This window comes from Labeo rohita, chromosome 13 (assembly GCF_022985175.1).
Source record: "Labeo rohita strain BAU-BD-2019 chromosome 13, IGBB_LRoh.1.0, whole genome shotgun sequence".
NCBI classification, from domain to species: domain Eukaryota; kingdom Metazoa; phylum Chordata; class Actinopteri; order Cypriniformes; family Cyprinidae; genus Labeo; species Labeo rohita.
The window spans coordinates 25,696,235-25,722,713 of NC_066881.1; the positions used below are offsets into that span (position 1 = coordinate 25,696,235).

The window sequence follows — 26,479 nt, forward strand, 5'->3', positions numbered from 1 at the left end:
TAGTGCTCATCATTCTCATATGATTTGCTTGTGACAGAGAGAGGGTGCGAGTTAGCTTTAATGCTTAATATGTGTGTAACCTACAACATGGCAAGGCTGTCAGTTCTCATAGGTTTAGTATCTGATTGATGGTGTCTGAGCAAAATTGCACCATTAGGTTGTACAGTATGAGCTTCCTATGTGCTTTTGAATCGATATCCCGTCAGCAGAAATCTGGTCTAGAGTACAGTAAGCACATGTTTTAGCCATGTAGCTGTAGAATTTAAATATTAAAACAGCACAGTCTTTAGCAAGTGCTGATTATCCATAGTGACTCACATTCCTTAACTTAAAATGGTTGTAAATATCCCATACTGAATTCCCAACCTTTGTTTAAAATGTTGTAAATAACCCAAATGTTTATTGTAAATAGACCATATCTTTAATCATGCTGATGCCGCCACCCTTTCTGCTTCAGACATGTGGTGTAATGTAATATAAGACTCTGGAGGAAGTACTGCATTATCATTCTCTTTTGTTTCCCTCTCCTACTTTAAGTGCATTCAGCCACTGCTGCCTTTGAGTGTATTGATTTCTGATGAGGAGGACTAACACACACACCGACACAGACCCACACAAACATGCACATACCAGTACTCATTTGTCAAAGGCATCTTCTTCTGCTTTCAGACAGCAGACAGAGAGACAGCAGTCTATCCATTTAGACAGAGAGACAGCAGCAGTCCATCCACTCACTGAGACAGCATGTTATCCTGAGTCGATCATCCGAATAGGACCCAGATACAGAGAATTTGCCGCATTTCATCCATTCCTAACAAAAGAAATTGATAAACCAGAGGAAACTATTTTTTTTTGTTTTACAATACATATATATATATCAAGAGTCAAGAGTTTATGAACAGTTAGATTTTCAGTGTTTTTAAAGAAGTCTCTTTTGTTCACCAAACCTGTATTTTTTTGATCGAAAGTACAGCAAAACAGTACATTTTTAAAATATTTTTAGCATTTAAAATAACTGTTTTCTATTTGAATATATCTTAAAATGTAATTTATTCCTGTGATTTCAAAGCTGAATTTTTAGCATCATTACTCCAGTCACATGATCCTTCAGAAATCATTCTAATATTCTGATTTGCTGCTCAAAAAAACATTTATCTGAAATAGAAACCTTTTGTAACGTTATAAATGTTTTTATCATCACTTTTGATCAATTTAAAGCATCCTTGCTAAATAAAAGTATTAACTTCTATAATTTCTTTACCAAAATAAATAAATAAATAAATAAAATGTTTATACTGACTCCAAGCTTTTAAATGGTATAATTTTACAAAAACTTTTTATTTTAAATAAATGCTGATCTTTGGATCTTTTTTATTTGTCAAAGAATCCTGAAAAAAATATTTAACTGTTTTAAATATTGATAATAATAATAATAATAATTAATAATAATAATAAATGTTTCTTGAACAGCAAATCAGCATATTAGAATGATTTCTTAATTATCATAAATCATGTCACACTAAAGACAGGAGTAATGATGCTGACAATTTAGCTTTGATCACAGGAATAAATTACATTTGAAAATATGTTCAAATAGAAAGCAGTTATTTTAAATAGTAAAAATATTTCATAATATTAGTGTTTTGCCGAATTTTGAATCAAATAAATGCAGGCTTGGTGAGCAGAAGAGAATGCTTTAAAAACATCGAAAAACTTACTGTTCAAAAACTTTCGACTAGTAGTGTATGGCTGAATAGATCCATGCTTTTTAAATGTTGTTTATGCCAAATTCAAACCCTGCCATCCGGATGTTGCAACAGAAATAGAGACTCACCAGACCTGGCAACCTTTTTACAATCTTCGACTGTCTAAATTTGGATAGGCCTGTGTGAATTGTGGCACAGTTCATGTTTTCAGGCCATTTGAAGTTTGACTTTGACTTGACAAAGTGGTGATATATAAGTGTGAGTTGTTTACTTAATTTTTTTTATCCGTCTTTCCATTAACACCATTATATTGTTCATCCAGAGGCGGGATTTATCGCATGAACCAATCACAGCCGAGCATAATCAGTCACATCCAATCATATCGTGATGGAAGCATTGCCTCCTCAGGTGACTTTCCCCCCATTCTCAATCACCCCCCATAGGCTTTAGGGAGTCTGTTAGAACTCAATGTGCTCAGGGGAGGCGAGAGAGATGCAGACTCCCGCTGTAACTTTACCTTGCTGTTGGACAGTTTTACTTTAAAAAAAAACAAGTGGGTTTATCTCATATTTTGTAATATTTGCATTTGTTATGTTTGTTCTGTTATTTAATACTCATCTAATTTGTTGAGGACCCACCCCTGCATATATTTCTAGCATTTTTATATTCATTTAGGTTAATGTTTATAAACACTATTATTAATTGTTCATTTATTTTCATTTAAACAACTTAATGTAAATACAAGCACTCACATGTGTAGTTGAAGTATCACCATTCTTAGGCCATTTTAATTGTTTTTATTACACACACACACACTTGAAACACTGAGAAGCACACAAACACAAATGTGTTTTTTGAAACAAATGATTTATTCAATGCACGATGCATGTGAATGAGTAACATGATTCTAACTGTGAAACGTGAATGAGCATTTCATGAAGACTTACATGTGGTATCATCCACACAGACCTAGCGAAGAACCGCCGTGACAACACAAAACACACATTTGCCAGTTACAGAACAGATTTTACAGTCAGAAACAGCACAAGCTGCCGCCCCTCGGACTGCAGACAGGGAGCAGCACTGAGACCAGCAGCTCAACATGGCAAGGCACGAGCTGAGAGGTGCAGATAAACATTAGTGTACGAGACAAGACGATTCCAGAAACACAAGCCATATACAACATCAACAATATATCATTTCATTCTGATTGTGAATTCTAACAAGTGCCACCTCTAGTTTTTTTCCCCTGAGGGAGGAAGAGCAAATACAAGGCCAAGCCCTGATGGCAAATAAACGATTCAAACGTCTTCACGTCCCCCATCACTACCGCAGCCACAAAAATGCATCCGCCATGTCTGAACATGGATGAGTGAGAAATTAAAGTATTAAAAATGAAAAAGCTAACTCCATTCACATCATGCACACTTTCAAACATACTCTTGCACAAGCAGGTACCTGAGAAGACCTCAAAAAAAATCGAATGGCACACCTCGGGCTCATTCCAGCACTCTGGAGGTACAACACGAGAAAAATCATCTTCTGTGGGCCTGTCTTCTGCCCAGAAACACAGCTCCACCTCAGTCTCGGTCTCCTGCCTGCAGCCCGTCTGTCTAGATTATGGAGATTTCTGCAGCTGTTGATCCAAACACCGTGCTCAACATCCCTGTTCCCTTATTCCTCCACCATGCATTGTCATCAGGCATGCAGGGTATTTTGTTTAAGCGCCAATGATTATCACCAAATGAATTGTGAAAACCTGTTACAGCTACAAGTGTGTGGTCATAGCATGGTATAAACAATTAAAGAAAATCTGCAAGTTCTGCTAACATTAACTGGCTTCCATTTTCGCTCCCTGTTAATGTTTGGGCCCTCAGCAGAAACAGTTCAAAAAAAAGAAAAAAGATTTAGTCTGTAAAATGTCATGTAATCATGTGATGGGTTAAAACGGGCCCCTGGGCCCCCGGGGGTGCAACTGAAAGCGTTTGTAAGCGATGAAACCTGCTGTTACTATTGCCAGGCCGATTACAGTATACATTGTCCATGTGCCGAAACTTGATGAAGATTCTCCATCGGCACGAGAGCTGGTGGGGCCGTTCTGCGGGATAGGCTGTAGACATAAACATGTCAGTGAATCTGATTAACTTACTGACAATTCTCAGAGACGGTATCAACATCACGATCGCCATAGCCTGCAGTACTTACTTGCTGCTGTATGTGAAGGTGCACATCTTCCCCTGCAGACCGAAACAGCTCCACTGCTGCACCGTGAGACAGATTGTCCAACTTTCGGCCATTTATCTACACAAAAAAAATAACATATACTTTGCTCATTTCAAAGCGGCCATGTCAAGACATCTAATCTTCCTTAATATTTAGAAATATTATGTATATACTAGAGGTGGGTGATATATTGCTCCAAACTGCTGTCCCACAAACAAAAAACACACTTAAAAAGCATTTCAAATTCAAATCTTAGATGTTTACTACAATCCATTTATTATCTATTGAAACCCACAATAATATTTAAAAATCCTCAGTAAGCTTAATATATATATATAAAATCATCATTTATTGGGGACTTTTAACTGGGAGGTGGCTGTCCTGAACCCCAAACTCTAAATTTCAATGTATAAAAATGATACTGAAATAATTTTTGTATTTTTTTTTCCATTGTGGTTTTTAAAAATAACTTTTTTTTTTTTTTAAAGTGAAGTAAAAAAAAAACAAAAAAAAAAACCTTTTAATATTTTCTATGTAAATCATGAAACTATGTAAAAAATGTGTCCTGCATTTTTCATGTCACTACCAAAACAGTGCATGTTTTAGTCCACTGGCTGAGACTGATTTTAACTACAACCCTACATTTATGATCAGAAAATATTCATGTGTCACTCTCACTCATAACTACAAGGTGTGAGTAGATAGGCCCTATCATTTTGAGGTAACTGATTTTTAAAAATCTGAAAAATCTGTGTGTAACTTTAGACATCACTTAATTTCTGCAATTAAGCATACTTTTTTGGGAGTTATTTTATAACATTTCATTTTTATATGTGTACCACTGTTCAGAAACGTGCTAGCTAACCATGTGCTGATTAGCATCTTTGAGGTAGGCTGAAAAGTATCTAAAATTGTCATTTCCGAAACTTCACCAAATGTGTCGGTAGTGACTGTTTTGATAGTGACAATTTTAGATACTTTTGAGTCTGTGGCCATATATTCATGGGCGTGTTATCCCATAAATTATGCACGACCAAAACATGTCATGAGTGTGAACAATGATGCCATCAAAAGGCAACACATAATGTGGTCGCTACCAAAACATTACTGTCACTACTGAAACATGGGATGTTTTGTCAAAAATAAAGTACACTGAAATTGAAATATTTGAAGTCAGTATGGTCAACTTTTTGCCAAAATACAACAAATCGCATAAACCACACTTGAAATATTGTTAAAATTTTAATTGTTGTTGGACACATATTCCAGAACTTTCTGAAAATACAATATGAGCATTAACTGCACAATTACAAGAAATGTTTACCTTGGACATTTTTTTCAAGATGATTCAACTATATATATGTATGTATGTGTGTGTGTGTGTGTGTGTGTGTGTGTCTGATAAGAAAAATCTATCTATCTATCTATCTATCTATCTCAGAGGTTGTGTTAGACTTTAACATTGTCCTTCATTTTGATGGACAGGGTCGTAAAAATTCTGTCATAATCTATTATTACCCGTCATTTTATTTTTTAACATATTTTAATTTTAATAACACATTTAATTGCTTTTATTTTTGTTCACATTTTCATTTTTAATTACAAACCTACAGGATGATATAGGCTTATGCATTTATATTGAAGAGAATAGTTGAACAGATGAGACTGCGTAACTTTTCAGCAATTTTAATATATTCTCATTTTTATAAACCAATATCGATTCGTAAATCCAAAGCGATCTTTTGGACTATGCTGTTTGTTTTTGGTCGATGAATGAACATGTGTGCCTCCCATCCAATAAATCGCAATAGGCTAAGCTTTGTGTTACTTTTGATATGAAACAGTCTCAGATTTCAAATTCTGTCCATTTCATAAGGAAATTCAAGCAATAAATACCATTTTGGCACTGTTTAATGTGACGTGATAGATTGTTGTAGCTTCTAGGTACTAGCCTGTGCGTAATCAAATGCATAGCAAAACATTCGTTACAGTTTCATTTTTGTTCTGGATCCAGTGCTCTGCTGCCACACTATATATATATATATATATATATATATATATATATGAAAAGAAAAAATGTATCAATTTTTATATTGTTCTGGTAACACAACCACAAATGCTGTGCTATCATTATTCTGAGGATCTGCTTTAAAGCTAAACAGATTCGTCCACAGGATTACAGTGAGCATTGATTTACAATAAATCACTCATGTACAGTTGTGCTGTTATACAGTGAAGTGGCAGTATTGATTCACAGTTAAGCATTGAGTCAAGCATTAAGTATTAGTAAAGTACGATTTGTTAACTATGTACAGTAAAATCACAGTGGTTTTACCGCAAGAATTTTGTCTCCCTCCTGCAGACGTCCATCCAGTGCAGCTGCTCCGTTTTCTTTGATTTTTGCCACATAGATTCCACTGTCATTCGTAAGATACTGCTGGTCCACTCCACCCACTATATTAAACCCCAGACCTGGCAGAGACAGAGAGGATGTTACACACAGCACGTTTGAACTACTTACATGATTAAACTGCAATATGCAATATGTTCAGGACGCCTTAATGAGATTTCTTAAGAAATGGGGAAGGGGGGGCAAAAAAACAGACATGATCCCTGCCAGACATCACTTTTTAAGATAGAGGGGTGTCATTGCTTTTTTTAAACACACACAGAAACAACAAAACACGTACCGTCAAATGCAATCCTTGCCACACAAAACACTTAATATCGACCACAAAAGCTACGATTTACTAATAAAATACACTACCAGTCAAAAGTTTTGAACAGTAAGATTTTTCATGTTTTTCATGTAATTAAAAATGTAATTTATTCCTGATTTCAATATGAATTTTTATCATCCTTACTCCAGTCACATGATCCATCAGAAATCATTCTAATATTCTGATTTGCAGCTCAAAAAAACATTTATTATGTTGAAAACAGCAGAGTATAATTTTTTCAGGTTTCTTTGATGAATAGAGAATTCAGAAGAACAGTATTTATCTGAAATAGAAATCTTTTGCAACATTATAAATGTATTTATCATAACTTTTGATCAATTTAAAGCACCCTTGCTAAATAAAATTTCTGGGCATTCTGATTTAACATTATGAGGTAAAAAAAAAAAAACACATTTACATGCAAGAATCCTTCACAATAACATCTATAATATGGAACTAAAAGTATAGCAAGTCAACTTTTGTAATAATAAATGTGTTTAAATAAAATATGTTTGGTAAGACAACAGACAACACAGTCTGGAATTTAAAAGAACATCCAAATTTAGCAGCCATGGGTCAGTGCACACTAGTGGACAGTTTTGCACCTGACAACGTTTTATAAGATCATATGTTTTATACTATATGGAGTCTAAAGATCATCTCATTTATGGATGATTTAAAAACAGGACATTTTCTTTCCAATACTCACAACTGGATTGTTTATAGGGGCGGTCCGGTATTAGTTAAATTGTCTAATTTGACTCGTAGTGTTGATGACATATCTCTGGTATTGTTTTACAGTCACACTATTTAATCACAAGTCAAAGTCCTAAACGATCAAAGCAGTTCAGTCCATGACCTCGCAGAGGTCACACCAACGCATTATATAACAGTTTCATCAAAGTCAACAAGCAGCGGAGACTGTCAGCTGTCAGAAACTTATCTAATGGATCGGAACCAGACCCACTACTCTTTAAAAACCTTAATAACAGCCATATATACTGCGGTTGAATCTGTCGGAAATGTCTGTTTGCATACGTTGGTTCATAATACTGATGGCGTCTTGTGCAGGTTCTGATCTCAACTGAACTTTCGCTTTCATAACGAAACAAAACAAACGCTTCTGAATAAGCCCGAACTGATCGTCCGCAGAACACCTTCGGGTCCGGATTATGTGTTCGGGCTCGCGGCGGTAGTTATGTCAGGATTTGTTGCGGGAGCGGGCCGAATCAGCAGTACCGAACCGCCGGGCTCAACTCCGTTTCAACAGCTCCAACAGTGAAGGAGAAGTCGAAGAGAGAGTCAAACTTACCAGCCGGGCCTCTTTTCAGCGTAATTTCTACATCGCTCGGCGCGTTGTGTGAGGATCCGTTCATGATGTCGGAAAAGTTTCACTTTTATCACCGAGCAGCAAAGCCCTCCGAAAGCGTGCAGAACTCCGCCTGCTTCTTCTAATGCTGCCGTGATACGTGCGCAACCGCCACTGCCCCCTAACGGACACCACCGGAACACTTCCACAGAGCACTGCAGTGAGGTGAAGTCACGCTCTTTTCCGAAAATCGGTTCTTACTAACAGTTCAACACTGATTTTGTCATCACGTCATGACGTGTTCTCTGATATTGCAACGTTTCATTAACAAAGGAGAAGTCCACTTCCAGAACAACAATTTACAAATAATGTACTCACTCAGGGGCGTCGCTAGGGCTAATCATTCGGGGCTCGAGCCCCGAAAGTTTTTACTCCAGCCCCGAATGTTTTTTTTTTTTTTTTGTATGACCCTATGATTTGCACGGAATTTGACAACGTTTGAATGATTTAATCAAAAGTTAGTCATTAAACTAACCAGAAAAATACACATAATTCCATAAGGCTATTGTAAAAATAAATAAAACTTGTTTTTATGCATTCAAATAAACATGCTAAAACATATTTGGTAACAATAAAATGTAAAGTGAGAAAAAAATTAAACATTTCATAGGGTCCTAAACATGTAATTTTTCTTAACTTTTGATAAATTGACAGTAAATTGTATAAGATTCATGGTTTTAATTAATTACACTTGATTAAATACATTTGAATTAATAAAATTAAATTTAACCATTAAAAAGAAGACCAGAAAAATGAAAACAGAATTTGAAAAAAATAAAATAAAATAAAACGGAATTTGGGGAAAAAAATAGGGCCCTAGTTTTGCATGCAACTATATATTTGTTACAATTATAAATATATATTTTTAAATGTATTATTTTTAGAGCTGTCAACCGATTAATTGTGATTAATCGCACACAAAATAAAAGTTTGAATTTGCCTAGTTTATGTGTGTGTAGGGTGTGTAATTATTATGTATATATAAATACACACACATTAATGTGTATATTCAAGAGAAATATGTTATGTACAAAATATTTTTATTTATATATAATATAACTTATATAAAAAAATAGAATAATACATGTACATGTAAATATTTCTTAAATATATACATGAATGTGTTTGTATTTATAAATATATATAATAATTACACACAGTACACACATATATCAGGCAAACTCAAACTTTTATTTTGTATGCGATTAATCACGATTAATCATTTGACAGCCCTAATTATTTTATTTGTCTAGCATATTTTTGCAATGTTATAATTTTGTTATATTACTTTGATATGTTTGCTATTTGCAGTGATTACTATTTACTATTGTTAATAGTGTGACAAGGTCTTTAACACCCAGTTTAATGCCCCTGGACCCACCTAAAAGGATCCAGGTTCAACCACTTCTGTCTAACAAAATCTTATGTGAGCTCCCACCAACTACCACTAGCCCCTGATGTTTTGGCACCAGCCCCGGATGTTTTAAAATCCTAGGAACGCCCCTGGTACTCACCCCCTTGTCATCCAAGATGTTCATGTCCTTCTTTCTTCAGTCGTAAAGAAAATGTTTTTTTGAGGAAAACTTTTCAGGATTTTTCTCCATATAATGGACTGATATGGTGCCCCGAGTTTGAACTTCCAAAATGCAGTTTAAATGCAGCTTCAAACGATCCCAAATGTGGTTGTAAACGATCAAAGACGAGAAAGAAGGGTCTTATCTAGCGTAACGATCGGTTATTTTAATAAAAAATAATACAATTTATATACTTATTAATGTCAAACGCTCGTCTTGTCTTACTCTGCCTGGACTGTTTTTGTTCTGGTTCATGACAGTTAGGGTATGTCGAAAAACTCCCATCTCATGTTCTCCCTCAACTCAAGATCATCCTATATCGCTGTTTTTTATAACCTTTTTTGTTAAGAGTGTTTGATCTTTGCATGTTCACTTTGCAAAGACTGTGTCGGTACTTCTGCAGCAATGTAGGATGATTTTGAATTGATTTTTGAAGTTGAGGGAGAAAATACGATTGGAGTTTTTCAACATACCCTAACTGTCTTGAGCTGGAATACACAGAGTTCTGGGAGAGAAAGGCAAGACGAGCGTTTGAGATTAAAAAGTATTTAAACTGTATTTTGTTTTAATGAAAATAACCAATTGTTTCGCTAGAAAAGACCCTTCTTCCTTGGCTGAGATCGTTTACAACCGCATTTGAGATCGTTTGAAGCCGCATTTAAACTGCATTTTGGAAGTTCAAAATCGGGGCACTATATCAGTCCATTATATGGAGAAAATTGTAGAAATGTTTTCCTCAAAAGACATAATTTCTTATGACTGAAGACATAAAGACATGAACATCTTGGATGACAAGGGGGTGAGCACATTATATGTGAATCTTTGTTTTGGAAGTGGACTCATTAAAACAACAAAGAAGATTTAGAAGAAGAATGTCATATGATGGCACATGTTGATGCTTATTGTGTTTTCTAAAATTAGAATGAATTAAGATGTTTATTGTAATTTTTTAAAACCTGTTTTTAAGCCATTATACAGTCAAGTCATACATATTTCCAGTACATTTTGTTTGTAAGATTTGTGCTATTCGGCTGTTTTTAACCACTTTTGCCATACCCTGTTGCACCAGTCAAGTGCTGTAGACGAGTCGAATGTGTTGTTCGAATCATTAGATTCAAAAGAACAGTTCACGAATCTGAATCACGAATGCTTTGTGTCAATTTTGTTCATATTCTGCCTATTATATCAGAACGAATATATGTTATAATATTTATTTTATATTTTATTATATCCACCTTATTCTTCAATGCAGAAGTAAGCCTATGGGTGAGACTTGCACTTACGTCACGATTTGGTGAGTTACCCGGATGCACGGCTATACTGGCGATACTCGGACGTAAACAACAGCATGGATTGCACTGTTAATGTACGTTGTTCTGCTAATTTATGCAGGGTACAACGTGTGGGAGCTGCCAAATCATATAGAGAAAGACTTAGTAAGCAGGAAAGGGCGCAATAGTTTGACGAACTAATGTTTATAGGTGTTAAAGATACTTATGAGTAGTATTAAGATATTAGCCTAACATTTCACCTACCTGACCGGAAATGATAAGAACAAATACAAATGTTGTCAAGATTCTTTTGCACTACAAACCAGTGTGTTCATAATTAAGATAATACATTACAATAATATGGTAAGACACACAAATTTGCTATATCAAGAAGCAAAATGAGCTGTTTGTACAGTTTAAAATAGCTGGAAACAGATGAGACCGTAAGCCAGACCCATAAAATTTACTAATGGCCGTGTCTACTAGAAGAAAAAGGTGGATATAATTATTATATTTTTATTCATTATTACGTTTTAATTTTAATGGAGTTTGTTATCAGAAACAGGACAGAGATCGGTGTGTTGACATACAGCGCAACTGTGCTCATGGTGACCTGAGTTTGATTCCCATCTTAAGGTCCTTTGCCGATCCTACTCCTCTCTCTCCTCCCACTGCTTTCCTGTCATCTCTCCTACTATCATATCTACAAAAAATGCCACCCAAAAAAGAAACAGGAGAGAGCATCATTTGTCTCCAGATAGTATGTTCTGTTTAATATCAGTGTTTTTTAAGTCAAGTCACCATTATTTATATACTACTTTTAACAATACACAGTTGTGACAAAGCGGCTGTACAGTGTTAAATAGGAAATATTGCATCAATAATGCAAAAGGGCAACAGTAAACACTCAATTTTCAGGTAAAGGCAGTTCATCATTTGATTCAATGATGTCATCAAGATAACGACTTTATTCAACGATTTCTTCTCTTCTGTGTCAGTCTTCGCTGCACGTTCACAAGAGTACCAAGATGCATGCGTCATAAAATTACGGTTGAACCAATGATGCCAAATGGACTATTTTAGCAACATCCTTACTACCTTTCCGGGCCTTTAATGTAGTATTTGCGTTGCTGTCTATGCAGGGTCAAAAAAGCGGTTAGATTTCATCAAAAATATCTTAATTCGTGTTCTGAAGATGAACGAAGATTTTACGGGTTTGGAACGTCATGGGGGTGACTAATTAATAACTGGGTGAATTGGGTGAACTACTCCTTTAAAAAAACCATAGTGTGTTGCTGTCAGTTTGACACCAACGGTTAAAAAACTTGTCAGTCAACAATTGCAAGTATTATTTATGTGGTGTGTACAGTAAAGCAAAGTTGTAATCACATTCTCTGTGTCCCGGTTAATTGTAAAAATCCATGCATGCATTCTCGTCAACTCTTTGCCTTTTTAAATGTTTAAACCTAAGAGTTAAGTGCTGATAATAAATTGTAACACAACTTCAGAAGCTAATTCTTACACACAGATGCAAACAGTAAGGCACAATTTTATGACATGGTAGTTTGTCCCAATACTTACACTTGTCTAATTAAACCTATGCACATTTCCATGACCAGTGAAGTGCATACTTATAGTGCACAGCAAAGCTAGTCTTTACAAGTGAAGTGTGCAATTTTTTAATGTTAAATTACATCCTGTTATCTCAAGTCAACATGCACAATATAATAAGACCAAGCACATTTCAATTGGGGTAATACAGCATTTATTCGGACATAATTATTTGCTTATCTCCATTATCACAATGATTTCATTAATATGGTTTTATTCAAAATAATGAACATTTTCTAAAATCCATACCAAATAAAATAATATTCAGCCATTTAGATCTGTAATTCAGCACAGTGTCACAGCTCTGGTCTGTAGTTTCCTGAATTATAGTTTATTACCCCTCATGGGCCTTGGTACTGTACCATCCTAATACTGAAGGTCATACAATAGGTGTGTTGATTCGAACAGTACAAGTTTCGTTTTTACAAAATTGTCATGTTCCATTATACATGCGAAAGGTTAACTAGCATAATGCATTCTGACAAGTAAGAGAATGAGGAAAAACTGAAAGTTATGGTGCTTTAAACATATCAGTGATATCAGCTTTCTTTACATCTGTATTTCATTTGTTTAGATTGTGTGTTTGAGTTTGACTAATCTGCAATGGAGAGGCAGATAACAGAAATATCATTATAACTTTTAGAAATTTCAGTTCGTCCCACATTTTTGGAGATAATCTATATTTTTCAAGGACCAGCAACATAATGTGTCACCTCAACATTGTCAAATCGCTCCTACGCCCTTGGGTTTTAGATCATGCTGGGGGCCGCACTGAACAGAATGAGGTCTCCCTCTATGTGCAGGCGAGTGACATCCTCCATCCCCCCTGTTCTGTGCTCAAACTCCAGCAGATGAGTACCATCCACGGCCACCTTAAACCCATCTGTCTCCACCAGGATCTTCAGCTGCACACACACAAACACATTATGAAAACTCAACTGAAACTCAATATGGATTAAAGAAATATTTCACTCAAAAATTGTAATTTGCTGAAAATTTACTCAAGCTATCCAAGATGTAGATAAGTTTATTCATAGGAACAAATTGGGAGAAATTCAGCATTTTACATCACTTGCTCATCAATGAGTTTAAACAGCTGATAAAAATTTAAGTAATTCACATGGACTCCAGTTAAACAATTAATGTCTTGTAAAGTGAAAGGAAGCATGTTCTGACTTTAAACCATCGCTTCTGGCCAAAACATGGGTCCATAATTCATAATAAACACTCCCAACAGTTAGAAAGTCCATCTCCAGTTGTCCTCTCACATCAAAATCCACAAACATATTAGTTTAGAACTGTTTTGGACTGTTTTCACACACACGGTTTAAATATTTCCACATATGCTAGCATAACCAAATTTACAGTATTTAGTACTTGCCATATCAACACTATATAGAGAAAAAAGTGTGCCAAAATTCAAAAGCCTTTTGAAGATATCGCAGAATATTTATTTTGCCATAGTAAAAGTACATTTCTGTCTGAAGTAAATGTTTTTAGTATTCATTTAAAATGAGACAAATCTGCTATTATTTTAATATCCAATCTGTTATTTATCAGTTTAGATTTGCTTGCAAACCAGCAAAAGACACTAACCAGTTTTAAATTCTAGTCGTGCTGATGGGAAAAGCTGTAACACTGCGTATTACTATATTCTATGACATTAGATATGTTCTTTACACAATGTACTTTTGAGGATTTTAATGAGAAACCACAAGAAACAGGTCAATAAAGACTGACAATCGATGTTTAATGTTCAGAAATTAATATTTCAATGTAAAGTGTCTTGTGTTCTATGAGAGCGGTGTGTGGAGGGTGGGAAGTGTAATCCAATGTCTGAATGTGTTTCATCCATTTGCATACCTTGTTTTGAAGTACTGTATAGCTGTGTTTTGTGATCAGGGCCGTCCCAAGCACGGTTGCGATGTGTTAATTGTCAAACTCCAAAATTAGATTATTTTAAATCCTTAAAAACACCATTATTTAATTTGAAAAAGTTAATCATTTTATTTTATTGACAAAATATTTTTGTTTGTTTTGTATATTCATTTTATTAGATCAGATAACATTTTAAGCTGTTGTGTTAAAAAATGTGCCCCACATATGGGGCATGTTGTCACATTTCACCTCCTTTCTTTAGAGGTAACTAGACAAGTGTGAAATTAATTTGAATAAAAAAACTATATACTCTAAACCCCAAATGGATTTACACAAACTGAGAAATTCAAAAAGTCCCCCACGCTCCTCTATTTCTCTTCTGATGCAGAAGTATCAACTTTTTCACTGGAGAAAGCAATATTATGGATTGAGGACTCATATTTTAACCAGAAGCAACTGTTTGAGGTTGAAAACAGTTAACGATGGACTTCTTTATTACACATAAGGAGCTTTTCACCTCACAAAACATAAACTGATAGTGTGGATTCTTGTGGATTATTGTAATGTTTTCATCAGTTATTTGAACCCTCATTATGACGACACCCATTCACTGCAGAGGATCCATTGGTGAGCAAGTAATGCAATGCTAAATTTCACCAAATCTGATTTTGGATGGCCCGATGGTGACTAAATTTTCCGCATATGTTAATTTTTAGGTGAACTATTCTAGTTTGTTCCATAGTATAAAAAAAATACTATGGAAGTCAATGGGTACCAGACACTGCTTAGTTACCCACATTCTTTAGAATATCTTCTTTTGTGTTAAACAGACGAAAGAAATTCATACAGGTTCGCAACAAATTAAGGTTCAGTAAATGATGACAGAGTTTTCTATTCTTCTAAAGGATTAGTTCACTTCCAGAATAAAGATTTCCTGAAAATTTACTCATCCCCCCATGTGATTCTTGATGTTCATGTCTTTCTTTTTTAAGATATTAGAGGAAAACATTCCAGGATTTTTCTCCTTATAGTGGACTTTAATGGGATCCAACAGGTTTAAGGTCCAAATTGCAGTTTCAATGCAGTTTCAAATGGCTCTATGCGATCCCACCTGAGGAATAAGGGTCTTATCTAGTAAAACGATTGGTCATTTTATTTCCTGAACCTTCAAAATGGTCTCTCAGTTTGGTTCACTAGGCTACACAATCATGGGGAAGACTGCTGATCTGACAGTTGTCCAGAAGACAATCATTGACACCCTTCACAAGGAGGGTAAGCCCCAAACATTCATTGCCAAAGAACCTGGACTGGGGTCAAGGCATCAAGAGCCACCACACACAGACATGTCAAGGAATTTAGCTACAGTTGTCATATTCCTCTTGTTAAGCCACTCCTGAACCACAGACAACGTCAGAAGCGTCCTACCTGGGCTAAGGAGTAGAACAAATGGACTGTTGCCCAGTGGTCCAAAGTCCTCTTTTCAGATGAGAGCAAGTTGTATTTCATTTTGAAAGGTCCTAGAGTCTGGAGGAAGGGTGGAGAAGCTCATAGCCCAAGTTGCTTGAAGTCCAGTGTTAAGTTTCCACAGTCTGTGATGATTTGGGGTGTAATGTCATCTGCTTTTGTTGGTCCACTGTGTTTTTTGAAAACCAAAGTCACTGCACCCGTTTACCAAGAAATTTTAGAGCATTCATGCTTCCTTCTGCTGACCAGCTTTTTAAAGAAGCTGATTTCATTTTCCAGCAGGATTTGGCACCTGCCCACACTGCCAAAAGCACCAAAAGTTGGTTAAATGACCATGGTGTTGGTGTGCTTGACTGGCCAGCACACTCACCAGACCTGAACCCCATAGAGAATCTATAGGGTATTGTCAAGAGGAAAATGAGAAACAAGAGACCAAAAACTGCAGATGGGCTGAAAGCCACTGTCAAGGAAACCTGTGCATCAGTACCACCTCAGCAGTGCCACAGACTGATCACCTCCATGCCACGCCGAACTGAGGCAGTAAAGCAAAAGGAGCCCCTACCAAGTATTGAGTACATATACAGTAAATGAACATACTTACATACAACAATTCACTAAAAATGTTTTTTTTATTGGTCTTATGAAGTATTCTAATTTGTTGAGATTTGTTGAGTGGGTTTTTGTTAAATGTGAGCCAAAATCATCACAATTAAAAGAACCAAAGACTTAAACTACTTCAGTCCATGTGCACTGAATTTATTTAATACACGAGTTTCACAATTGAGTTGAATTACTGAAATAAATGAACTTTTCCACAAAACTCTAATTTATTGAGATGCACCTGTGTGTGTGTGTATATATATGTATATATATATGTATAAATGAACAACTATAATTAGAATAATTATATAATAAAAATAAGTAAAAGTATTTTTAAGCCTTTCTCCATACTGTTAAAGGGATAGTTCACCCAAAAAAGAAAAATGGCATAATTTATTCAAGTTTTCCCAAATTCAATCCTTAATTCAAATTTATCATAAGTTTAGATTTGGTCTAAAGAATTAATGATTATTTTTGTTTGTAGACTAAAATAGCTACCAAAATAAATGTTGGCAACTGCAGTTAGACTAAAAGTAAAAAACAAAAATACAATGATTTTTCGTCAACTAAAACTATGAAAGACTCAAATGACTAAAATGTGACTAAGACTATTAAACAATTTAGTCTCAAGATAAAGACTAAGACTAAATCAAATATGCTTGTCAAAATTGACGCCGAACCAGCCCAACCTTACGCATTAGGTAATCATGTTGGAAAGGTCGCGCGTGACACAGACGGCCGAAGTACCGACCTAGTGTTTACAAAGCAAACACTGCAAAGAAAGTCAAACAGCCTTTACAAAAAACGTAAACACAATGACGTCGGACGATTTTGAAGTTGGTGGAAAAAATGAGATGGAGTTTCTCGTCTTACCCTACATATCGAAGAACTAACCGCAGGTGAATTTTCCAACATGATTACTTAATGCATGAAGACGTGCATCGCAAAGCTAGTGCAAGACAAGCATTTGTGGTTAAAAAGTATATAATTTTTTGTTTTATTTATTTTTATTTTTTTAAGAAAATGACAGATTGTTTCACTAGACAAGACACTTATTCTGCAACTGGGATTGTGTAGAGCCCTTTAAAGCTGCACTTCATTTCTTTGCGACTGAAGACAGAAAGACACAAACTTCTTGGATGACATAGGAGTGAGTAAATTATAAGGAAATTTTTGTTCTGGAAGTGAACTTCCTTCGCTAAGAGTTTATCAGAAAGCTGTACCTCAAACTGTCTGCCCTGCACAAAGGGAAAGCCTCCCTCCCTCTCTTCGGGACCCCAGCAGCCCCCAAGCTGTGTGTTCCGTACGATGGTGTTCTCATGGAAACGAGGGTTGAAATGGAAAACCACGTCATGCCCCCTCACAAAATCTACATGGAACCTGAAAAAAAGAGAAGTGAGAGTTTGTTTTGACATGCAGAAGTAATTCTGTTTTTTGTTAGTTTGTTTTTTTTATTACCTGTTTCCTCCTGGTACTGGTTCACCCACTATAGTAATCAGGAGGCGTGGCATTATCCCGGCATGCAGCGGAATATCGTACGGCAGTGGCTAAAACACACACACATACACACCAGTTATTTGAGTTCTTGAACAACTGCAACAGGTCTATACAGTAAAAATATATGTAAAGTTTTATAAATACTGTTCAAAAGCTTGGAGTCAGTAAGTTATTTATTTTAATTAAAATTATTATCAAATACAAAAAACAAATAAATGCATTATCATCATCTCAATGTTGAATCAGCCCTATTACCCTGAGAGCTCTGTGATTTACACATGAAGTTTGTTCTTCACAGAGACTTGATAGGTTTCATCATCTGTTAATAAATTTTCCCATGATGTCTCTGCGTTTCTTCCATTCTTCATCATAAAATTCCATCTCTGGCTTTTCCATAGTGGTCAAAATATCATGAAGCCCTCCATGACATTAAATTTTTCAATTCAAATGAATATTTTCCAGCTTGAACTTAAAAATACTCTAAGCGAAGCTAGTTACTGATCACTATGAAAGTCTATTTATACTACACAGTGAAGACCCAAACACACATGCCCTTTCTATTTCTCTTGTTCCAGCTAATACTACAGCACAGATCACATGAGAAACTGCAAGAAAGAAATCTAACTTATGACATCTCCTAGTTTATAAACAACTTTGCTATGACAACACTGTGACAAATCTCATAAACTGCCAATCCCTGATTCCAAACCCCACCCACTGACTCATGATTCCCTTCAGTGAAAAAAAGCCTCGTATGATCAAACGCACACAAACATACACGCTCTTTATGAACAAACAAGCGAATAATTTATGATAATAACCTGTAATATATTAAAATGTAAGCACTTTGAGATGCTTCTGTGTATCATGAATATTTATATACACTATCGTTCATAAGTTTGGGATCAGTAAGGTCTGTTTTTAAAAGAAATACTTTTATTCAGCAAGGATTCATTAAAACGATCAAAAGTTACTGCGAACAAATTGATAAGGTTACAAAAGAGTTCCATTTCAAATAAATGCTGTTCTTTTAAACTTTTTATTTTTCAAAGAATGAAAAGAAACATCATGGTTTTCATAAAAATACAATTGTTTACAACATTGATAATAATAAATGTTTCTTGAGCATTAAATCAGCATATTAGAATGATTTCTGAATAAAAAAGTAATGAGTGCTGAAATTCAGTTTTGCTATCCCAGGAATAAACTACATAAATAATATTAAAACAGAAACAGTGATTTTAAATGATTTACTGTTATTTTTGATCAAACAAATGCAGACTTGGTAAGCACAAGAGACTTCTTTCAAAAACTTTAAATCTTACCAACCCCAAACTTTTTAAGAGCAGTGTAATTATTAAAAGGTTTCTATATGACCATGGAATACAGAATAAAACATATCAGTTTTTTTATATGATTGTCATATAATCCCGCCCCCCCAAAAAACTTTAAATTAATATGAATTTCCTCTGTTTATTTTATAAACACAAAGTGCATTATTTATTTTTCCTCTTTTTCAAGCAATAACATCTTTAAAACAATGATCTTTTAAAAGTATAACAATAATAATTACGGATGTACTGTACTGTGCAGAAATTAGCTCAAAAGTAGCTCAGCTACAATAAATATGTGCTTTTGTTTGCAAAGGTGATATATATATATCAGCATGAGCTATGTGCTCAGTGTCCAAAACTCTGAACTCTGATTAGATGTTAATTGGGGTTTTTGTGATGGCTGTGGCGCCGTCCTCCTCCTGTGATTGGCTGAGCTGTTCATTGTGTTCAAAAATATGGTGGTCTATGTGGTGGCTGAAAAACAAGAAGAGGAGCTTTTGAGATCTACATTTTAAGATCTGCAGGTTTAATGTGAGACCAGAGCAGGAGCATCCCAGATCTCAAGAGGCAACCCTACAACCCTGAAAGCAACGCTTGAATCACCAACACTCCATTTAAGCAAACTCCAGAAGAACAAGCTAAGCCATCACCAAATCAACCCATCACATATACTAATATGCAGTATCACACATGCAAAACCTCTTTATAGACAAAGAGTCAAAATTGCTCACCAGCATTCCTCCTGGAGCTGCAGGCCCTCCGTATGGTCCCATGGGTCCTGGACCATAGCCTCCTGGTGGGCCAGGTTGGGGAGGGAACCCCCCCTCCGGGTGGACCCCAGGATCCTGCTGGTACTGGAGGAAACATACCTCCTCCATATCCTGGGCTTCCATCTGGTGGAAAGGCACCAGGGCCTCCTGGGCCGTACATGCCAGGCCCAGATGGTCCTAGTGGGTAAGGCACGTTTGGATACGGGCCCTGTGGAGCCCCAGGTGGGGAGGGGAACTGTCCAGGAACTGGGTATGGCACGGGTGCCCCACCTGGTGGGAACTGACCTGGCATCGAGGGGAACTGTCCTGGAGCTCCAGGGTTGGCGGGGAACTGTCCAGGTACGCCTGGTCCTGGAGGGTATCCACCTGGGGCTGCAGGGGCTCCGGGAAACTGGCCCGGGGCGCCTGGGCCGGGTGGAAAGGGACCTGGGGCAGACGGCCCAGTCTGAGGGAAGCCAGGTGCTGTTGGTTGGGCAGGGCCTCCTGAGGATGGGAAATGAGGGCCACCAGGGGCCGCACCAGGCCAGCCAGGATTAGTGGGGGGGCGGAGCCCCATTTCCAGGAGCCGATGGATTAGTGTGCTTAGTTTTTGATGCTTCGCTAGGAACATCATCTGAGATTGCATCTGCAAGCTACAGAAAGAAGATACAGGGAAAATCACTTTTATCAGAAAGACTTTTGGTCTGTTTTTATCGATGCAAAGCAAAAGACTAACTAGGGCAAACAGTGGGGTCCAAAAGTCTGAGACCAGATAGAAAATATGGGATTAAAAATGAAAATGAAACAGAAAACTATAGGACTTTGGAAGAAACAAAAAAAAACATGATGTAAAATTAGTATTTTTTAAAGTTCTGCAATATTTTAAGATACTACTAGCTAAGTAATAAGCAAAAGGTTAGACATTTTTGCTTTCACTAAAGTACAAGGTGTACTTTGGATCATTCTTAAATTATGGCAATTATTTTTTTATTAAACATGTTTCATTTTCACTTATACTTTTCTTATGCCAATAAACAGTCTAAATTCTATTTCATTATAATAAATTATTGTAATACAACATTTCTATTTATACATTTTAATACAAAAATAGATTAAATTATAAAAGAATGCACAACAGAAACTTTTTCACTAGTGGTCTCATGCTGGCTTGTAAACCTGGACCACAAAACAAGTCATAAGTAGCACGGATATATTTGTACTAATAGCCAAAAATACACTGTATGGGTTAAAAAAAAACCTTTCATGCCAAAAATAATTAGGATATTAAGTAAAGATCATGTTGTAAATTTCCTATCGTAAATATATAAAAACTTAATTTTTGATTAGTAATATGCATTGCTACGAAATTCAATTGGACACATTTAAAAGCAATTTTCTCAATATTTTGATTTTTTTGCACCCTCAGATTCCAGATTTTCAAATAGTTTTATCCTAACAAACCATACATCAATGGAAAGCTTATTTATTGAACTTTTTTTATGTATAATCTCAATTTAAAAAAAAAAAAAAAAGACCCTTATGACTGGTTTTCTGGTCCAGGGTCACATATGCTGTGTATTCTGATATATCTATACTATTTTTCACTGAATTGTTGAACATATGTGCTGAATACAGATATTTTATCAAATAAGATATTTTGACAGTTGAGAAACGTAATAACTGGATCTACTAGTACAGTCATTTCTACTGCTGGGAACATGGATAAAATAACACAAAGTTTCTTACTTTACTAACACAGGAAAAAAAATACAGCCCAAACTTATAAAAATGAACTACTGGAACAAAACAGTTAAAACACTTACCGAAAAGTCTGCCATGGCCTAAAAGAGACACAAACATGGACACTGAATAACATGCAATTGTATACAAATCATTTTCTGTCATAAGTCTAGTACATAGTTATACATACGCAATTAATACATCGTAACGTCACTGTATCAAACACACTCTCCCAAACATTAAAGTTATACTTTAACATGTAAGATTAAATCAGGCATTCCAACTACACGTAGATGAATCTGTGTAGGGCTATACATGCGCATTTGAGTGAAATGTAAGCAGTTTTGTAGGCATCAGCACCTCGACTGTATCAGGGCCTGCGGTCCGAAGATTGGGGCTTCTAAGCAGCACCAGGTCCCGTCGCCCGAAAAGATCCGAAAGTCAGAATTACTAAACTCTATACAGGAAGTGAGGTGATAACTGGAACATTGACGGTTTTCAACAGCGTGTTTGAAAACATTGTGAGCGCCAAATAATATGGATAACCGTAGGTAAAGGCACAGAACAATCTACTGTGTTTATAGATCAGATATGAGCGCTATGAACGCGCACGCTCCCTGATGGGCGTGTCCTCTGAGGGATGGGCCGGCTCGTCTACGCATGCGCAGGGGTTACTGTGACGAAGGGGGCATCTTCAACCCTGGGACGCTTAAAATAAAACAACCATAATATAATGAATCACAGCCTTACAACGGATTTAGAAACTCTTTCCAGTTTTCTAAATGCCACTTTCCACGAATAGAGCCTGAAAAGGTGAAGTTTTTCCAAAAAAGGGTGAATGTTGAAGTGAAGGTTGACAAAGGTTGTTTGTTTATAGTTACTGATTCATTTATATTTCCCATTAATTAAGGAAAATTACAGTACCAGTCAAAAAACTTTGGACAGTAAGATTTTTAATGTTTTTTAAAGTCTCTTCTGCTCACCAAGCCTACATTTATTTGATCCAAAATGCAGTTTTATTTACTATTTAAAATGTTTTCTATTTGAACATATTTTAAAATGTAATTTATTCATTCTAATATGCTGATTTGCTGCTCAAAAACATTTTATTATTATTATTATTATTATTAGGTTGAAAACAGCTGAGTAGATTTTTTTCTGGTTTCTTTGATGAATAGGAAGTTCAGAAGAACAGCGTTTATCTGAAATAGAAACCTTTTGTAACATTATAAATGTCTTTATCATCACTTTTGATCAATTTAAAGCATCTATGCTAAATAAAAGTCTTCATTTCTAAAAAAAAAAAAAAAAAAAAAATCCAAGCTTCTTAATGGTATAGTGTATAATGTTACAAAAAACTTTTAATTTCAGATAAATGCTGATCTTTGGGTCTTTCTATTAATCCCAAACTTACTAAACTGTTTTAAATATTGATAATCATAAAAAAAAAATTCTTAAACAGCAAATCGGCATATTAAAATGATTTCTGAAGGATCATGTGACACTGAAGACTGGAGTAATGAAGCTAAAAAAAATAGCTTTGATCACAGGAATAAATTACATGTTAAAATATATTCAAATACAAAGCAGTTATTTTAAATAGTAAAAATATTTCACAATATTACTGCTTTTGCTGTATTTTGGATCAAATAAATGCAGGCTTGGTGAGCAAAAGAGACTTTAAAAAAAACATTAAAAATCTAATATAATCTAACTATATTTTAAGGCTTTGAATACACTCACTTGGGGCGCATTTACTTTTCATTTCATATACTTATTTATTTATTGTGAACGAATGGCTAGCAATCTATCTAAATCCCCTAATTTCCCCGTAGGGTGGAGAGAGAAGGGTGCATCCGATAGTTCTTTCCATGAGCGTCAGTTCATGCCTAAATGCTGCTGTTCTGGGATCAGACAGAGCTCGTCCTTCCATGGTTAAAACGAACTGATCCTAGTACAGCCGTTTATGCAAATCCAGGCGCTTCTAGCGCTCTGATTGGTCGAGCGAGCGTCACGAGACGCGGCACGGTAGAACTCCTGCACTGCTGAGCTCGTGCTGTCTGGGAAAATGGTGAGTACAAAAACTGCCTTGGATTAATAAACAGATTTTTATGGTGGCACTCTCTTGTAGGATGTATAGTAATACGGAGGCATTTACAAATAACGCCGTACGCCTCAATGGTCTGTGATATGTGTATGTTAAAGGGGTTGTTGTTTTTTTCCTGAGCCCTGTTGCAGTTCCACCCAGTGCTTTGTGATGAGCTGCATGTCAAACCCTCTCTTGCATTAAACCGACTTCATAAAGTTTACCAAAATAAAGGCACGTCTGCCGTTAAATTGACACCAGAGCTCTGTTTTGAATTTTCATGAGATAGGATTGCCTTACATAATTGCGATATGATGGAATTCCGGCGGCTCCGGGGGAATTCTCATTTCCTGTTGCAGACGTGCTCACACTTCAGCATTTCAAGGAAATTTGGGGAATCTGCTGGGCGACAAAGACACGGTGTGGCTCATTTGCTTTGAATGGCACGTCACGCCACGATCAAACAATGTAATTAAATCAGAGCAGAAATGACCAACAGTGTAAAAAATAAAGGCGGATTCTTTGCATTCCACCAGAAATACACGTCAAAACACGTTTGCCCACTTCGTCCGCCACATCACCAGCTAAAACGTGATTGTTCTCCTGATGACATCAGTGTGATGACCTACACTGGTTGTCATGGTGCATGACTTTTGTGAACTCCTATTCTTTGTGATGTTGTGTGCCAGAGTAGACAGGTGGTTTTATTGTTGAGTTGGCTGAATCTAAGCTGTGGTGATTTAAAGTTTGTTAACATAATTTTACATTAAAGATGTACATCTTTATTTTTGTGTTTTTTAGAATTTTAATTAAGATTATACTAATATAACTACATTTATCTAATAGAGGGTTTGCACTTCCATCACAGTTTGGTCAGTTACCAGGATGTGTGGCCATATTGGGAATACTCGGATGTAAACAACAGCATTGATTGATTGATGGTTAATGTACTACTGAATACATAGTTCTGCTAATTTATGCTGTCTAAACCATGGAAAAAAATGTGTGGAAGCTGCTAAATCATATAGAGAAGGACTTAGTAACCAGGAAAGGGTGCAATATTTTGACAAACTAAAGTGGTGGTAAAGATACAATATGTACAAGCAGTATTAATTAAGATATTAGCCTAATATTTCCCTTACCTGACTGGAAATTATAAGAACAAACATGAATTTGTCAAGATTCTTGCCCTGGAAATCCTAGTTCAGTTTGGGCAACCAGAAATGCCTTTTGTTCTTTTTGTTTTTTTGCACTCTTTTCCTTGATTTGTTATAACTTTTGGCAATCTATAGTACTCCAAATGTTTTTCCTGATCTGACCGATTAGTACAGCCCAAAACATGACAATAATTGACCATTTTCAGCAGAAATAATCAGCTAATTTTGCGAGGTCTATTCGGTTCAGTGGCATCAGTGCCACCAACGTTGATGATTGACACGTCATGAAATCACTCTGTTGAAAGACTTATTGGGCCCCCTGAAACTTTACAAACCCTGGTTCCCAGTTAAGAACAAATACTTTGATAAACTCTAAATCCTGAGTGCATCCCTAACCTGTATGACTCATAACCAAATTATGTATACAATACTACTATTCAAAAATTTGGATGGAGTTAACTAAGCGGACTGACATGTGGAAAAGTAAGTATAGTAATAACTATAATGTTTGTGTGCAGAGTGAGTCTTTAGTTGTGTGTGAGGTGGACGAAGACCTGGTGAAAAAGTTGCGGGATTTCCGCTTCAGGAAGGAGACTAATAATGCCGCCATCATCAGTGAGTCAAACTGAAAATAAAGTCTTACACACTCCATATAAACTCATATAGCATGAGGACTGAATGCTGACATTGTTGTTTTTGTCCTCTGGATACAGTGAAGATTGATAAAGACAAACAGCTGGTGATTCTGGAGGAGGAGCATGAGGTAAATTCACATACACATTCTAGCATTCTATTGGGACTAAAAACTGAGGAGCTCAGTGGTGTAAACCAGGGTTTGATTTCTCCTTCTTCTAGGATATTTCTCCTGAAGACCTGAAGAATGAGCTACCAGAGAGACAGCCCAGATATCCTTCACTAAAACAAAACTCACTCTCTTTGCTGCACCATGATTTAAAGGAGACCTATTATGTCCCTTTTTACAAGATGTAATATAAGTCTCAGGTGTCCCCAGAATGTGTCTGTTCAGTTTCAGCATAAAACATCCCACAGATCATTTATTATACCATTTTGAAAATGCCTATTTTGAGTGGAAGCAGACACACACTGTTTTCGTGCATTTCTCTTTAAATGCAAATGAGCTGCTGCTGCCCGCCCCCTTTTCCAGAATAGAGCTGTGCCTTTACAGCTCGTACCTCAGATATTCTGCTAAAACATCTGTTTGGTTTTGATTATCATGTCTATTGCACTGAAATCATGTGTTTTAAAGCCATATCAGTTTAAACTTCTGATATACGTTTTTTTGAGTGCACATGGCTATCACACAGCATGCGAGTACTAAACTAAGTTCTCTTTCATGTCTTATTGCACTTAAACTATGAAATACACACAAGTTTATGTCAAAAACACACAGTCTGTGAAGGTAAACAGCTGGGAAAGAAATCGCATGTTTATATTAGATCTGTGTGGCAGCAGTGTAATATACAGTAAATAAATCAATAA

General features: G+C 36.0%; 3 protein-coding genes across 4 annotated transcripts in view; 1 reads left to right on the top strand and 2 right to left on the bottom strand.

Moving 5' to 3' along the window:
- The window catches only part of gmfb (glia maturation factor, beta), a 373,066-nt gene that overhangs the window by 344,331 nt on the left and 2,256 nt on the right, over positions 1-26,479 (top strand). The window contains exons 1-4 of one of the 2 annotated variants that reach the window (XM_051126949.1): positions 23,661-23,807; positions 25,498-25,594; positions 25,693-25,742; positions 25,835-25,884. In XM_051126949.1, coding sequence (XP_050982906.1) covers positions 23,805-23,807; positions 25,498-25,594; positions 25,693-25,742; positions 25,835-25,884 — 200 coding nt within the window. In that variant the 5' untranslated portion in view covers positions 23,661-23,804. Of the gene's footprint in view, positions 1-23,660; positions 23,808-25,496; positions 25,595-25,692; positions 25,743-25,834; positions 25,885-26,479 lie in introns of those variants that run through there. The other variant, XM_051126950.1, reaches the window with a different exon arrangement.
- Positions 2,555-8,144, bottom strand: synj2bp (synaptojanin 2 binding protein). Its single transcript, XM_051126948.1, has 4 exons — positions 7,962-8,144; positions 6,265-6,401; positions 3,912-4,007; positions 2,555-3,816 (listed from the first exon to the last, which is right to left on the bottom strand). The coding sequence occupies exons 1-4, from the start codon at positions 8,023-8,025 to the stop codon at positions 3,649-3,651; spliced, it is 465 nt and encodes a 154-aa protein (XP_050982905.1). The 5' UTR covers positions 8,026-8,144; the 3' UTR covers positions 2,555-3,648.
- On the bottom strand, positions 12,612-22,335 carry lgals3a (lectin, galactoside binding soluble 3a). Its single transcript, XM_051126941.1, is given in 8 exon segments — positions 12,612-13,379; positions 17,640-17,796; positions 17,875-17,963; positions 19,979-20,071; positions 20,073-20,561; positions 20,563-20,649; positions 21,820-21,837; positions 22,097-22,335. Coding segments are annotated over 7 exon segments (1,086 nt in total). The 5' UTR covers positions 21,835-21,837; positions 22,097-22,335; the 3' UTR covers positions 12,612-13,223.

What these genes read in the sequence shown, in the direction of transcription:
- synj2bp (XM_051126948.1), bottom strand. Translation starts at nt 8,025, where the DNA reads ATGAACGGATCCTCACACAACGCGCCGAGCGATGTAGAAATTACGCTG. An exon ending in GCTGAAAAGAGGCCCGGCTG is followed by an intron (nt 6,402 to 7,961) that starts GTAAGTTTGACT and finishes TGTCTCTGCCAG; the next exon opens with GTCTGGGGTTTAATATAGTG. An exon ending in ACCTTCACATACAGCAGCAA is followed by an intron (nt 3,817 to 3,911) that starts GTAAGTACTGCA and finishes TTATGTCTACAG; the next exon opens with CCTATCCCGCAGAACGGCCC.